At 41.8% G+C, this 14,973-nt stretch overlaps 1 protein-coding gene across 1 annotated transcript in view; it reads right to left on the bottom strand.

The window, feature by feature from the left end:
- The window catches only part of PTPRG (protein tyrosine phosphatase receptor type G), a 417,051-nt gene that overhangs the window by 101,879 nt on the left and 300,199 nt on the right, over window positions 1-14,973 (bottom strand). Inside the window, exon 6 of the mRNA XM_075714254.1 lies at window positions 11,334-11,400. Within this exon, the coding sequence (XP_075570369.1) occupies window positions 11,334-11,400 (67 nt within the window). The remainder of the gene's footprint in view (window positions 1-11,333; window positions 11,401-14,973) is intronic.

Here is a 14,973-nt window from a genome sequence, read left to right as displayed (position 1 = left end):
CAGTAAATGGCTCTTCAGCTTGATGGCAGTGAGTGTTCACCAAGACCCGGCGAGGACACAGCCGAACCCCCGTGCTCCCACTTGCTGCTGCCCAACCGAAGAGCATCGGGTACTGGATCCGTCCCATCCCCACCAGCGGGGGAAAGGGATGTGGGATTGGGGTCAATCCCTCCGCAGGTTGCTGAGATGGAGGAGGTGGAGCCATGCTGCCCAGCCAAACGTCTCTGGGAGCTGCTGGGGGGACGAGCTGAAGAGCAGGGCTGCAGGGCAGCAGGGCACCTCTGAGGTGGAGCTCCAGCTCAATGCGGTGCTCAAAGCAGCGTCCAAGCCAGTGCTCGTCTGGGACTGCCTGCACCCAGCCATGCAGGCATTGCCAGGGCTGCTGCTGCCTGCAGTCAGCACAGCACCAGAACCGTGTTTCAGAGGTAAAACCGCTGCCCTTTTCTCCCTAATCCAAGAAACTCCTTCCCAGGGTCCAACAGTCTGGAGAGAAACTCTTTCCTCTGAGAAGCTACTTGGACAGCCTGGAATGCAAACCTGAGCACTGAAAGCATTTAGCTTCAAGTAACAGTGACAAGCTGGTAATATTTAACACTGTGAAGAAAAATAAATAAATGAAAGGAGGGAATAGCTGCAGGCAAGACAATATCCCTGCCATCCCTGAGCATTTATCCTCTGCAATTTATGTTGACTCACAGGCCGAAGCTCCCTCTCAGTCTGTGCAAAGGTGCTCACTGCCTCGGGGCACGCTGACACGCAAGGCTCTCCCATACATCTCTATTCCTCACTTCCTATATTCTTCGTGCCTCAAACTAGAGTCCACGTTTGGGTAGCAGGAACTCTTCTCTCTCTGTCTCATCAGAGCTGCCAGGCAAGCCCGCTCCCCCGGTAGCAGAGCAGAGAAGCAGGTAGGCTGGTGATTGACACACACATCTTCCAGAGTCAGAAGGAAAAGAAAAAAGGATGAAGTCTGCAGAATTCACTTCCACAGCATCTCACAGTTTTCTACAAGTCTTGATCAAATCAAGAGTTGCCTATACCTCTGAGCAGCAGTCTGATAATCAGGGGGATTTTCTCTTTCCTCCACTGCTGCTGCAAGATGCAAATACCCAATGCACTTCAGACATCTTCTTTCTGTTCTTCTGCACAATATCAACAGGTGTGCAATGTTTTCATAGCCTTCGTTTAGTGTTCCAAAATGTAAGTAACTCTATTAAAGTCAAAGTAGACATTGTAACAGAACGCTGCAATCTCTTCATTACCAATTTCTTTCCTTCTAATCCAAGCAGATATCAACCACTTCTGCATCCCCAAAAAGGAAATAAACAAATAATAAAACACATTTTTTCCTCTTCATGGCATACCTCTGGGGAAAAAAAAAAGTGTGCTTAGATAATAAATAGTAAAATATATATGATTGGCCAAAGTTCAAAGAGATTCTAATCAAGAAGTCATAATCATAGCAAAAGGTCGTATTTAATTTGATTGGCTTATTTTTATGCAGGAAAAATTGGTTAGAAAAACTGCAAACTCCGTCACAGGATTTGATTTCCAAATGCGGCACACATACATCTTCACAGCGAAATGACATGGGTTTTCTATTTAAGAAACTGTCTCTCTCTATATGGAAGCTGAGCACACAGTGGACTGCTATGAATCTGAAAGCGTATCTGAACACGCAAACTTCCTCTGTGCTTAACAGCCAATATGAAATAGATGGGAGGTAGAGGCACGTTTTGAAAAGAGCTTTCCTCTTGTATTTAAGAAAAAACTTTTCCGTTAAAATTAACATTTTAACTATTTTTAACTTTTATAATCTTTTATTTAGAATGATGGAATCACTTAAGGTGCTGGATAAACATTCTGTGAGAAACTGAGAATATGGAGTGTCCCTTTATCAAAGGATGGCAGGAGAACGAAGCTCATTTTACACTTTCAAGGATTTTTGCGCCATATGCTGACAATATTATATTTTAATAATTAATTGTTCATCAAAGGAAAAGATGAAGAACAAGGATGCTAAATTCAAAGTTATTCAAATTGCAAAAATGAATAATGCATGACTTTTATATTAAATACACACTGTATTAAGTAGTCTACATTTCATCCAACTCTGTCTTTCATTTTTAAACATTTTGAACTGCAATATGAATAATCAACCAAGGGAAGCTTATTTAGACAGAGAAATACCTTATTTGAATGCAAACTGGAAGTATCCGACTATGATTAAATTTTGGTTATCAATTAGGGAGGGTTTTTTCCTAAGCATTTGGAAAGTCAGAGTCAGCGGTAAAAAAGAATATTTCTTGAGGAAAAAGTAGCTTTGCTAATACACAGTTTAAGTAGGGCAGGGTGTACTTGATCTAATTTTTCATGGCTACAAGCAACGCTGTAAGTTTTCTTTAATGAATTCCAAAGATTAAAATAAAAAAATACATATAATTGGATTAAAATGACTACTAAAATAGATGATAATCAATTGATTATGCTTTAATAACCTAACACTTTTGAGAACAGATCATTCATTTGTATCACTTTCATCTAGATGCATGGTGCAGAGTTTTAGAAGCCAGAGTCACAAACAGATCTTCACATGAAGCTTAAAGAAAAAGGGACTTAGAAATTCAGGAGTCTACCTCCCATATCCTTCAAGAGCATATAGAAACAGTAAACGCCATGAAGTTATGTTCCTAAGAGCTTGAGACATTTTTGAAAGTGGGATTTTGAAGTCATGTCACTTAAAATTTCAACCTTAAATCGGTTATTGTTGTTGGTAAAACTGTAACAAGAATAACTTGCAAGCTAAGCAACAGCATTCACTGAATATGGTAGAAATACTTTATATACATACACACATATGTGTATACATATAATTCCTACTAAATGGGAAAGAACAAGGTTGGAAATAATATCAACCCTTTCTTCACTGTCTTTTATGACCAGCTCCTATTTCCCATTTTCAGTGCTCGGGATGGGCAAGAGCTGTGAAGGCTGGGAACAGACTGAGCAGGGTCCGGAGCTTCTAGGAGGGAGAAAGCGGACAAGGCTGGGAGCTACGTGATCTGCAAGACAGCATTTGCTGACAGGTACTACAAAAATAACTGGCAGACAAAAGCAATATAATACAGCAGCGAAAACATCTGTGTTCATCTGCAAATACCTGTGAACCACCGCAATCAATGCTGCGAAACCGAACCATGAGCCACCTACTCGTTCTTACACATAAACCGCAGCCCCACTGCAGAGCGGTCTCTTCTGCTGCTCCTTGTCCTACTCCCATCTCAGCACCCGAACGCAGATGGGCACCCAAGCAGAAAAATTAACAGCCAGGAAATCGGAGCCCCAGAGATCGTGCCCCTAACGACAGGCCCTCGAACTAGTGAGCATTCCTCTGGGAAAGCAGCAATAAACATGCTGCTGTGGCCACCACTCCCAGGCAATGCGGAAAAGAGCAGCACCCAGAACATCCACTGCGATGCCCCAGCAATGCAGCACAGCCAGTTTTAGCGACAGTTAAACAGCGATTCTTTGTTTACAGCACCAAGGCTTGTAAAAAAGTGTTCATTCTAGTATTTCCAAAGGAAAAATTAGCAAGTACCGCAGATTGGTTGTTGACAATTAAGACAGTGAATGTGACATTTAAACTACTGAGTGTTCCACAGCAAAAAGGACAATATTGTATTTTAACTCTTACATTCACCAAAAAGATTTAACAGAGCCAGCTGGTAACATTTGACCTACTGATACACCATTCACGTCTACCTCTTGGTCCTTCTCCCGTAACGGCAACGTGAAAAGTAATGCCCAGTATTTTCTTTGTTTGGGCTGGTAAATCTCCCCACTGTTTTGCATGGGACCAAGGGACATGTTCTGTACAACCCAACCCAAAGACAGAGCAATTGCAGGCATGCTTTAAAAAGCTGACCTATTTACACTCTTTATTTGTCAAGGCATCACCAGTAGGTGTGAACTAATACTGAATTGTGCACAATAGTTTTCCAAGCAGAGGAAAAAATCAGGTCTTAAAACAGATACTGGTAGTGGATCTCCACCAACTACTGCAGGTTTCACAAGCTGATGCCAACAAATATTGCAAGAGCCATCAGCTGAATATTTTGAGTTCAAGGTCTGACTTGCTAAAAATATATTCTGTAAAATGCTGGAAAAAGATAGACCTGAATTTTAACCAAATCACTGTAGAGTTAAGAGGCTTCTTGAGATATGCAGGTAAACAGCATACAACTATCTGTGATCAAACCCCTTTTTAAATCTAACAGGAACTTGGACTGTAGATCACAAGAAAATAATTACATGCCAAGTCCATTTAAATCTCATGGAATGCTTTGGGACTTTCATCATGTTTTTCTGTAAGAAAACAGGAACTTGGCTGCATTGAAAACAATATCTTAAAATGAGCTTATTTCCAAAATTAACGTATGTGCAATGCCTGATAGGTGGAAACGTTACCCAGCTACACTTTGAATAACTGAAATCTGCAATACCAATATGAAGAGCTTTGAAAGTCTCCCAAATTTGTTAAACAATGTTACTGCCAATTTCATTTTCACAATGAGCCAAGTCTTTCTAAAGCTTCTGCATTCAAACATTTAAAAAGCAAACACACAAAAATAATCAAAAGGACACCATGCTGCACACCTACTGAGCCAGAACTTCCCAGATAAAACAGGCTGCACACCAGAGCCAGGGACCAGACTCACGGTGGTGATTTTAAAGATGAGATTACAAATACTATATGTTACTTTCACTGAAAAGATCAGCAGATGAGTTCTTGCTGCGTAAATCCAGCATGAAGAGCAGTTTCTGACTGAGTCCTCTGTACTCAGGGTAATTCTTGTCATTTATTGTGCAATCATTTTTCTCACTCTTATTTAGTTTTTTAAAAGCCAGAGCCTCTGCTGAACAATGTAAGGAGCTGTAAGGACACAGAAAGCACAGCATGGTGGGGAGGAAGGGAATGAGATAACACCACTGTCTTGCTGACTAATTTAATCCAAGACAACCAGTGAGTGGTACAAAAACCAGGAGGACAGAAAAAAAGCAAGTCTCCTATGCAAAAAAAAAATTGAACATTTCCATGCCAGGTGTTGGTCTCAGGCTCAATTTTTCTCACTCCCTCTCTTAAAACAGCTTAGGAGGAAAAGGTTTAGCTGGGGAGGAGAGGTCTTGACTCTTTAAAGAAGTCAAAAATAATTCTGAACCTTTGATGCTTAAGCACTGCTGATGAAGAGCTTGGCAGAATGGCTGTTGCCATCCCAGACTGGGATGAGACTTCTCTACGTTTCGCAAAACCTAACTGGAGGCAGAGGTATATGTGGAGACAAGGCTGGAGGGACACAGAAACCAGGAAATACACAATGGGCACCAGTGGTAGGAGGAAAAAGAAATTGCGACAAGGAGTTTAGAGAAGAGGATCCCTGGAGCATTCTGGACCCTGGCAGAGGTAGGGTGAAGCAAGGCAGAAGCGGCCAGAGGAGCGTGGGCTATTCACATCTGCTCCAGCGGAGCCAGAGCAAAACCGCACGTTCTCGGACTTCGCCACCCCTCTCTTCTCAGCAAACGTCCTCAAAACCCACCAGCAAAGCACCCAGCTCCTTCTCCCCGCAGGTCCTTTGTTCACATTCACCATCAACCTTAATTCTTAACTTTCAACAGCAGCAATCTTCTTTTTGTTAGTTTGAATTAGTTTTTCTGTGCAATACATTAATTCTATGTCAGCTCACTGGTCTTTACTCAACCACGACCAGCACTGCTTTTATTTAGAGCAGACAGGTAAAGGACCAGAGATTTCCAACACTTCCATCATTTATTCTTTTAAATGATACAGACCCCTGCAGCTATGCACAGAGCTGCCCTACATAAAGGTGTGAACTTATCACCTCTGCTCTCATCTTCATTTCCCACTTCCCTCCTCCTCCCTTTTGCTCCACAGCAATCGTGTCCTGGCCCCTTTCACACGGCTACTCTGACTGTGAACGCAAGAACAGATCAGAAAACAAAAGAATATATCCAGATCATCCCTGAGGAAAAAGAAATGCTCCTCCACATTTCCTTCTCAGTTTAACACAGCACACTGCTCTCCCTCTGATGGCCTTCCTTGTTCCCAATTGGGCTGCTGCTTTCTTCAAAGTTTTACTTTAAAAGACAGCGTCCCATGGTATCACATCTCACCCTCACCCCTCTCCCCCGCCTTTCTTCTCTACAACCCCTGGATATTTGGTGCAGAAAGCAAACAGCTTGTCAGGCGGTGTTATGGTTAAAGTTAAAAACAAAAGAAAAAACCTGTCATGCCACTAATGGTGTTTTCTTGTTTTTGTGCCTTCTGGTGTGATAGATCCACAGGGTAACTAACACTGTCTGGATTGCTTCCTTTTTAGTGCTGATATATTTTAACAGGTTATTCCCTGCCTTTTTGCCTAGGACAACTGGAGAGATGTGAAACATATTTATTCTCTATCCTTTTTCATTATTAAAGCAATTCCGTTCCCACTGTATTTTGGTACAGTCCCCCCAGCAGCCCCTGAAACTTTGGTGGTCACCACCAACTTGCCTGAACACCTCTCACCCATCTTGAGACCCAAGATCACACTCTGCTCCATGCTGAGCTTAAGTTATGGCATTTTAATATACAATGGCAGAAGAAAAAAGCAAGATTTTTTTTTCCAAACTCCCTTTTAAATAAACAAAGGCTCCTCTCTTCCCCTCACCCCACCCCACGTTCGCAAACAAGCAACAGATGCCATTGATTCACTTTGTACCTAAGCTTTTGATCTAGCTGCACTTTGATTTTCAGTGCTCACTTTTGACAAGGAAAGGAATAAGAGCCCCATTTTTGTGACACTAATAGAGGCTTTTCTGCTGTGGTAATTTATTTGTGCTCTGCTAATAATTTTCTGCTGATCCATGTAGATTCTCGGTGACAGATGCAGAGAACAGGACAGAGTGACAAAACATGGTTTCCATCACCGTGAAAGATTCCCCAGGGGCCTGGGGTAGTTTGGGCTGCTGCTCCCTCTGACAGCCATTTGCCTGCATGGTGAAACGGGACTGCGCAGAGCACCCGTGCCCAGGCTGGGAGAGAGCAAACGCCGTGCAGCCTCCAGCACCCAGCGCTGCCCTCAGGACTGACATCGGGGAAGGAGACTCATTTCAGTGCCTTTCAGGCAGCTGGTAAGAACAAGGAAAAGGCATCTCTAAGAGGCTTACATACAAAACGGTACTAAAAAGGGCAAGTCAAAGACAGCAGAGGTGGGAAAAAGCAATGTTTCTGTGCAATAGCTCCATCCTGCTAGGTGCTCCTCTGAGATCTTGCTGAAGCACGTGGCAGACAAAAGCTTTAGTAGCCATTTTAATGCAAATCAACTGTATAAGACATAACCTGGTATTTCACGTTCCCCTGTTCCCACAAGTGCACAATCACTCTCCCTGAGGTCTCAGGAGCTGCCTCAGCCCTTGCACAAGAGCATCTCCGTCCTGCCCCGTGATCCTCAGCACCATGAGGAAGGAGCAGGAGCAGAGAGGGGCTCAGGGCAGGGCACCCAGCCGAGCACACCAGCAGCAGAACAGAGGCAGAAGTCGGATTTGCAGCACCATGCCTGGGCAATGTGTGGTGCAAGTGCAGCCAGGCACTAGTGACTTTATTACTTTACCAAACGATCCAACTTCAACTAAGGATGTGCATCATTCCCACCAGCACCAGCATTGCTGGAGACCTTTCCCATCAGCTTTCGTGATGAGAAGAGCCTTTGAAAAGGAGCTAAAAAAGACCCCTGCAGTCAGAGCTGAAAGACACCAGCAAGCTGGCATCAGAAAATTCGTTATCACGCCTGCCCGTACTCCATCCCTTGTGCAGAGAGAGGGCTGCACGCTCCCAGCTGTCAGTCCCTGGCGGGCTCCGCGGCAGACGCACGCTCGCCGTGTGCTTTGCGGCAGGGAAAGCAGGAGTGAGAATAGCAGGCACCTCGCTGGCGGGAGGTGTGACAAATCCTTGGCAGAGCACAAAACTGAAAGCAATTTTAAAATCAGCAACAGGCAACTGACAGCTCTGAAAAGAGCCTCCTCGGCGTTCGTGTACCTTTGCAATGCTCTGCGAGGGCAGATGCAGGAGTTGGGGAGCACTGACGTGATGGGAACGTACTGTTCGGCAGGAAGATGCGGGGCAAATCCGAAAGCATCATCATTGATCCAAACGTTGTTCGGCTATTTGGTACACCACTAGTTTTCCTTCCAGCTAAGAAACTTTCTTTGGCGGCTCACGTAAAATTAAGCTTAATGTGGCATTAAGATTCTACAAAATTATGCCTGGAGATGAGGAAACAAAGTGAACTCTGAGTAGCGACTAAGCCTGCATTGATTTTTATGCGTGCACTTCTCCATCATTGTTACTAAGCTGGTGACACTGTGAAGGGCACAATTATTTATGTTCCATCAAATTAGTAAGTAATTCAAATCCCTGACGAAATCTCAAGCAAAAATTGCTTTCACTTCCACAGAAAGTCCTTCTGACACTTAAATTGTTCACTTACCCCTGGAAGGGCACTGTGAGAATACAAGAACTTCACAGAAAAAATGAAAAGCTGTGCAAGAAAAATGAAAAACCAGCTCACCGCCCATCAGTACCATCTCTACACCTAACTGAGGGTCATTGGATCTGTCACCATCATGGGGACAGGCCAGTGTGGGTGCCCTATACAGCGTGGTGCAGAGCAGAGTCCCCACATAGGACCAGGCTTTCTAGTACCACCACAAGGCAAATGAAGAAATGAGGGTGAGGACGAGTGTTTGTGTGGGTGTGTAATTTCCTCTTTGAAAACTGAATGATTGCGAGGAAGCAGTGACTGTCCAGCACAACTCGAGAAGGATGCTCTGCCGGTTAGAGGGAAAGGGATACAGAAAACCAAGGAAATCTTACTTAAATAGGCGTCTTGAGATGAGGCATACGGTAGGAGCAATGCTGAGGGGCTGGTGAGCTCTCCAGCCAGCAGAGGATATACGAACATAGTCTAATTTAAAAGCAAAGTAGTTATCTCAACATTCATATGTATTCTTGATTCCTACATTATCGGCATGTGCCTCTGCATTGTGATGACCACCTAAAAACAACGTGGGCACAGAAATGTTATAAAATGCAAAGAAACTTAAGGTTTCAATTTTCCCTTTCTCCAGCTCCTTTTGTTGGATCCCTGCTTGATCCAACCACTCTATCCAAAAACCACAAGAGTTTTCCACTGTATTTCAGCCAAAAAGTCCGTGTTGCCTTAGGGTCCCAGTTGAATGCAGCCAAATGGAAGGCAGGAAGAACGTTTTCAGATAAATTCATAAAAATGTGCTCACATAAGACGCAAGTAAATTACATCAAGAAAAGAAATGAGTGTGTCTGGAATAAAAAGCTCACATCTGTACTATTATTCTATATAATAGCATTAAAAGAGAGACGCGATATGAGAATTCTTCACTGAAGCCTTCCATCAATATTTAACTTAAAGAGAACAATTTCTTTGAACAACTACTTTGTAGGAGGAAATTCCCTTACTCTAGCCACCAAAAGAGCCTCAGAAAAGGCCTTTAATCAGGGCCTTTGAAACAGGAAGGAAAGCAAGATTTTCCTCTTTTTCTTCCTTAATGTTTTGAAAAGGAAACAAGCTATTGAAATATATCAAGCGATTTCCTTTACTTGAAACACTAGCTGCCTTCTGTGCATTGTGAGCAAAACAAAAATAAACGCCTTTTATCCACCCAGATTTTGCTGTGGGTAGGCAGCACCAAGACAGACTAATCATCATGTGGTCAGGGAATCACAACCTCGGGACCGTGTCACATCCTACCCAAACAATTATTTTTGGGAATGGAATAATACTCTTAGGAGACACCGGTATGATTATCCACTAGTGGCTATTTCAGCTGCAGCAGCACGGAGTAAGAGAGGGAGCAGAAAAAAAAGTGATGAGATGGCTAAAACACTGTTGAGCTTGCAGGGGGTAGAGAGTCTTGAAATAGAAGGCAGGTAGCAAACAAAGCTAAAAAGAGATCCTGGTCCAGTTCATGGCAGCTTGACTTCAGTGTCAAATTACTCAGCCACTGAAAAATCCGTACAGCCCAACTCGTCTTCGCTTTATTTTTGCTGGCCTGTTTTGTTACCCAGTGGGAGCTAGATAATAACATCTATTTTTGTGGAAAACAACACAGTTTTTCAGCTCAGTGTGTTGTTTTTACTTCACAGCAGAACACTGCAATTTATAAACAGCAAAACCTATGGAAAATTCTCTAAATGAAGGACTTTTTGCTATATTATCATTTAACCCCTATTTTTCACTTTCATTGGATTTATTGGTGTTCCCAGTAGCAATGTTAAATGACTCTGAAAGTAGAGCAATTAATCCAAAATCCTATTTGTTTTAATCTAACACTGTCAACTAGTTTTAGGTTTGCAGTCAAGAGAAAAAAAAAAAAAAATGTTTATTAAGCTCTACAGCACTAGCTAATGTCTAAAGACAATCCTCAGAAAAGGTGCAAAGATGTTTTATCACAGCACTATAGATGGGACGGAGATTTATTATAGTACCTAGCACCATTCCAGCAGATGCCTTTTGAATTACAATGAGATTATTAAAACTTTACAAATCATTATATTAAAACCTGACAAGAGTACTTTGGGAACTGGAGCATCTCGATGTCACTGCTAATGATGCATTACCCATGATAAGGTTTCAGGAAAATTCCTAAGTAAAAACTGGTTATAAAAGTATAAAATATATTAATATTTATTTCAGTACCTGCTATAAGTTCAAGGATAATAGGTTTATATGCATCAGAACAGCCGAATGATCGTATTTATGTCAGCATTAGAAAGATGTTCATCTGCTGCAAAGTTTAATTAATTTTCACAGATAGTTAATTTTCTGTTTCATTATCAGCTCCCTAAATTTGAAAGACAAATAATTTATAAACAAACAGAAACTTCAGAGTGGAGTATTTTTAGAGCAAACGGAAGATAAATAGCAGGAGTAAAGCATCAACGCTGCCTTCGAAGTACCAATATGAATGATATATTGTAGTAGGTTTTGATTGATAACTTACGCATTCTAGAGCACTGACTGAAAAGAAACAAATTGTTTACTGTTAACCCCAACCCATTTTCAGGTAACAAATTACTCCGATCTTTACCAATCAAATAATGGCTTTGATGCCCTTAAACATCAGTGAATGAGGAATGTGCAGGCTCACCACGTCCTTCCCGGGTTGACCTGATCCCTTAAGGACAATATTCCTGCCCTTCTCCCCTTCCCGGCAAGAAGAAAGTTTAAGCAGCTACTTACCGTGATGTACGACGCCCTTCAACCCATGGATAATAGGATCCAGTGCTGGATTGTCCCTCTGACTGACCTACACGCAAAGGATACAGGATTGGTTACATCTATTCTAGCATCAGGCAGAACAGTCTCAGTTTAATCTTCTAAAGAGAAAAAAAAAAGATGGTATCTAACAAGCTGCTTAGTTCTCACATTTACAATGGCTCTTCACCAAATGCCAAAGATACATGGCGTAATAAAATAAAGAAGGTTAAATCAAAAAAAAGCATCCTCTGAATTCATTACAACATTAGCCATATTATCACCCCAGCAAAGCCTAAAAACAGAGAGATGATTTTTCTCCAGCTACTTCCACTTTCCTAGGGGAAAATTGCTGTGATAAACAGAAGTTATCTCAGTCCATCCCTCACCGATATGGGAATAAATCTGGTGCTGCCACTGAAATCAGTGAAGCTGGACCCCTTTCAGCTGTAATAGTGTTGGGCCTTGGCATCTTTTTGCTATCCATATTTTTACATTTATTTAATTTAGTGTCACTTGGACAAGGGAGAGGAAAAAAAAGCTTTGTGAGACGATCTAGAAGAAATCCCTGATTTTTGACAATGTGATTGCCTATAGTGCCAGACCAAAAACTGGTATCCTGAAGTATTTCTTCTATCACGCAGCAATCACCCATGTTCTCTGTAGTGGTGACGCCCAGCACCAGAGATAGGAGGGGAAAGCAGCAGGAAGGATTAACCCTGTTGAGCTCCACAACTTCCAAATTAAACCCATCACTTCAGTCACTTGTAACACAGCCAAGGAATTTACAACCAATAATGCAATTTTTTTTTAACCTTTTGCCTCTTCAGAGGTATTGAAGGAGTAACTCAATTTCTGTGAACACGTTCCATTATTTAAGATACTTGCCAATTTACTTTTGGGAAATAAATACTGCCATGTACTTCATTCCCGTGGTACATTTTCCCTTTTTTGCCACCAGTCAGTACCAGAAGCCTGAGCAGTGTTGATCATTTTTGGATGGACTGCTCCCAACGGGCAAACATTGAATGCAAAAGAGCTCCTGTACTTTGCTGCTTGCCCGTGATCTCAATGTCATGAGGAAAAACAGAGTTTAATCACTTTATGGCCATGTATTAACATATGAGGAAAGGAGTGGAGACAAAAGAAGAAATCTGTGAAAGAGGACCCGGTGCCCAACAAGGAACATACTGTCACGTGAAGCGCAGAACCGGCTTGGAGCACGCTCTTAGGAAGAGGACATCATTGACCGCAGCATATCAAAAAAATGTGTTATTGTAAAAAAATCACAAATTCTAATGGCCTGAGGAGAGAACTGGAATCCACTGGCCCAAGTTTCACAAGCACAAGCACGTCTTCTCGTCCTTCCTCCCCATGACTAATTAGGAATCTTAGAAACCTCATTATCTTCTTAGCCAACTGCATTGAAAAAAACCCACAACAAACCACCTTTCTTTTTTCTGTTTATTTGGCCTTTGAACTGCTCTGCTGTGTTCAGGACACATTTTCGTGCTCTTGTCTAGAGACAAAATAGTTTGTTTTGGTTTGGTGTTTTAAATGGAAATTGAAGATCCTTTTCTCGTCACAGTACTTCAGAACTTGCAGTGATCAGGTAGGGCAAGATACGCAATAAAATTATGAAAGTAGCAACAGCAGCTTTGAAATATATACAGCTTAGATGTTACTGGCAATAATATTATTAGCCCTGAAGGCTGTAAGCTCTTTGAAGCATGAACTTTTATATGCCCAAAGGGGTGCTCCGTACACTTTGGATTCTGTATAAATAATAATCACAGTACACTGAATCCAATGACCCACTTTGTAAGTTCTGTCTGGCTTCTGGCAAATCAACAGTAAACACTAAAAATGCAGAGATGTAGCAAGACGTGTTCCTGCATCTTTTCCATTTATTCAGGTTCCTCCAAGCCATGGCTACCACTAAAAAAAAAAAATAATCATTAAAAAAGCTACCAGCAATTTAGTACAGACTGCAAGAAAAACTTGCACTGGACTTGAACAATGTTTTATTTATTGCTGCTTAACCATAAGTTGTGAAGAGTTTTATTTCGTTTGCTTTGTTTTTATTCCTGGTGACAGCTGCAATCAGTTTGAAGAAAGCAAATAGATGGAAAGAATCCTAAAGGTTAAAACTCTTCCTTTTGGGATTTTCTGTCAGAGTAGATCAATTCTTAACCTCAGCCTTGGCAGCACCCTTTTAATCTGCTGAGGTGGTATGCCTATATAGATCCAGCTACGCAACCTTTTTGATAGCATATTCTGCAAATGTGCTGTGTTCTTCAATAGCATGAAATCAACAGTCACATTATTTCTTTGGGGGCTGGAAAGCAAATGCTCCATGCATCTGTAATCAAGTTTTCTCCAAGGGTATGGGGAGTGGGATCTCATGTTTCTTTAAAAAATCACATGCCAACAAGTACCACTTGCGGAGATGTCAGTTCAGACCTGTATGGGATATCGTCTTATTTTCCTTCCAGATGTTATTCCCCTTTTTTCCTTATGCTCACATACTGTTCTCCCACACCTCACTACAACTGTTTCAGGATCTTGGCAAGACCATTAGAAAAGTGCCCCAAAGTTTCCTCATTTTGTGGAATGGTTCAGGCTTCAGAGGAAAACTTTTCTTATATCTTTCTTTCTTCAAGTTCTTAAAAAAACCCCACCTTGAATTTCCTCTCTATTTTTTTGCACTTCCCTGTATCCTTTTTCTGCCTGTGTTCATAGAGAAAAGGAGGTTTCTGAAACCCAAAATGTCAAGTTCTATCCCCATTGCTGTACATCTCTGGTTTAACTGGCCTGCAGCTACCATGCTGGTTGAGATCAGAGATTCACCCATACAAGAATCCTGTCTCTGACAACAGCTGATACTTAAAAGAAAAGGAGGGCAAAAAAAGCAGAAGGAAAAAAAAGGACAAAAATCTCTAGAATAAGAAGTGTCCTTCTGACCTCCTTTATGATTCCATGTCACGAAACTTGAGCTTATATCCTTCTACAAACTGTTGTTATCTTTCTCTGTTATATAATCTATATTACAGCAGTGTATTTTTTATTATCTTATGAATATATCCTGAAGGAAAACAGTAATGAATTTTTCAGATTGACTTTCCATGCCACATTTCTCACCATGCCTTGGCTGCAGTGGTAGAGAAAGACCACACATCTGTAACTGGGTCTCAGCACTGAGGCTTCACCCAACGCACGCCTGCCAAAGCTCCACAAAGCTTTTCTTTTCCTATGAGAGAAGAGCAATGAATTTCCCCCTCCTCATTCAAGAGGCTAACACAGAAGAAACATCACGAATGAAAATTTCTCAAGCACAGGAAGGCATAAACACAAACCTGCTATGCTGCTGGTCATGAGTGTGCTGCACAGCAAGTATTAATGGAACAGATGGAAAACCATCCTGAAATTGCCCTAAAATACCCACAGTACCACTCCTACAAATGTCGTTTCCTGAACAAGATGCTTTTGCTCAAGACTGACTAACACTCTATAGGTCTGCAGTAAACAGGATAAATAATGCTTGCGTGCATCATTTATAATTGAAAAATGCCTGTAATCCTCTTCAGCAGAAATAAATAGGTAACTATCATGCTAAGCACAAGGG

This window comes from Pelecanus crispus, chromosome 7 (assembly GCF_030463565.1).
Source record: "Pelecanus crispus isolate bPelCri1 chromosome 7, bPelCri1.pri, whole genome shotgun sequence".
NCBI classification, from domain to species: domain Eukaryota; kingdom Metazoa; phylum Chordata; class Aves; order Pelecaniformes; family Pelecanidae; genus Pelecanus; species Pelecanus crispus.
This window is presented reverse-complemented; position numbering and strand designations above follow the sequence as displayed.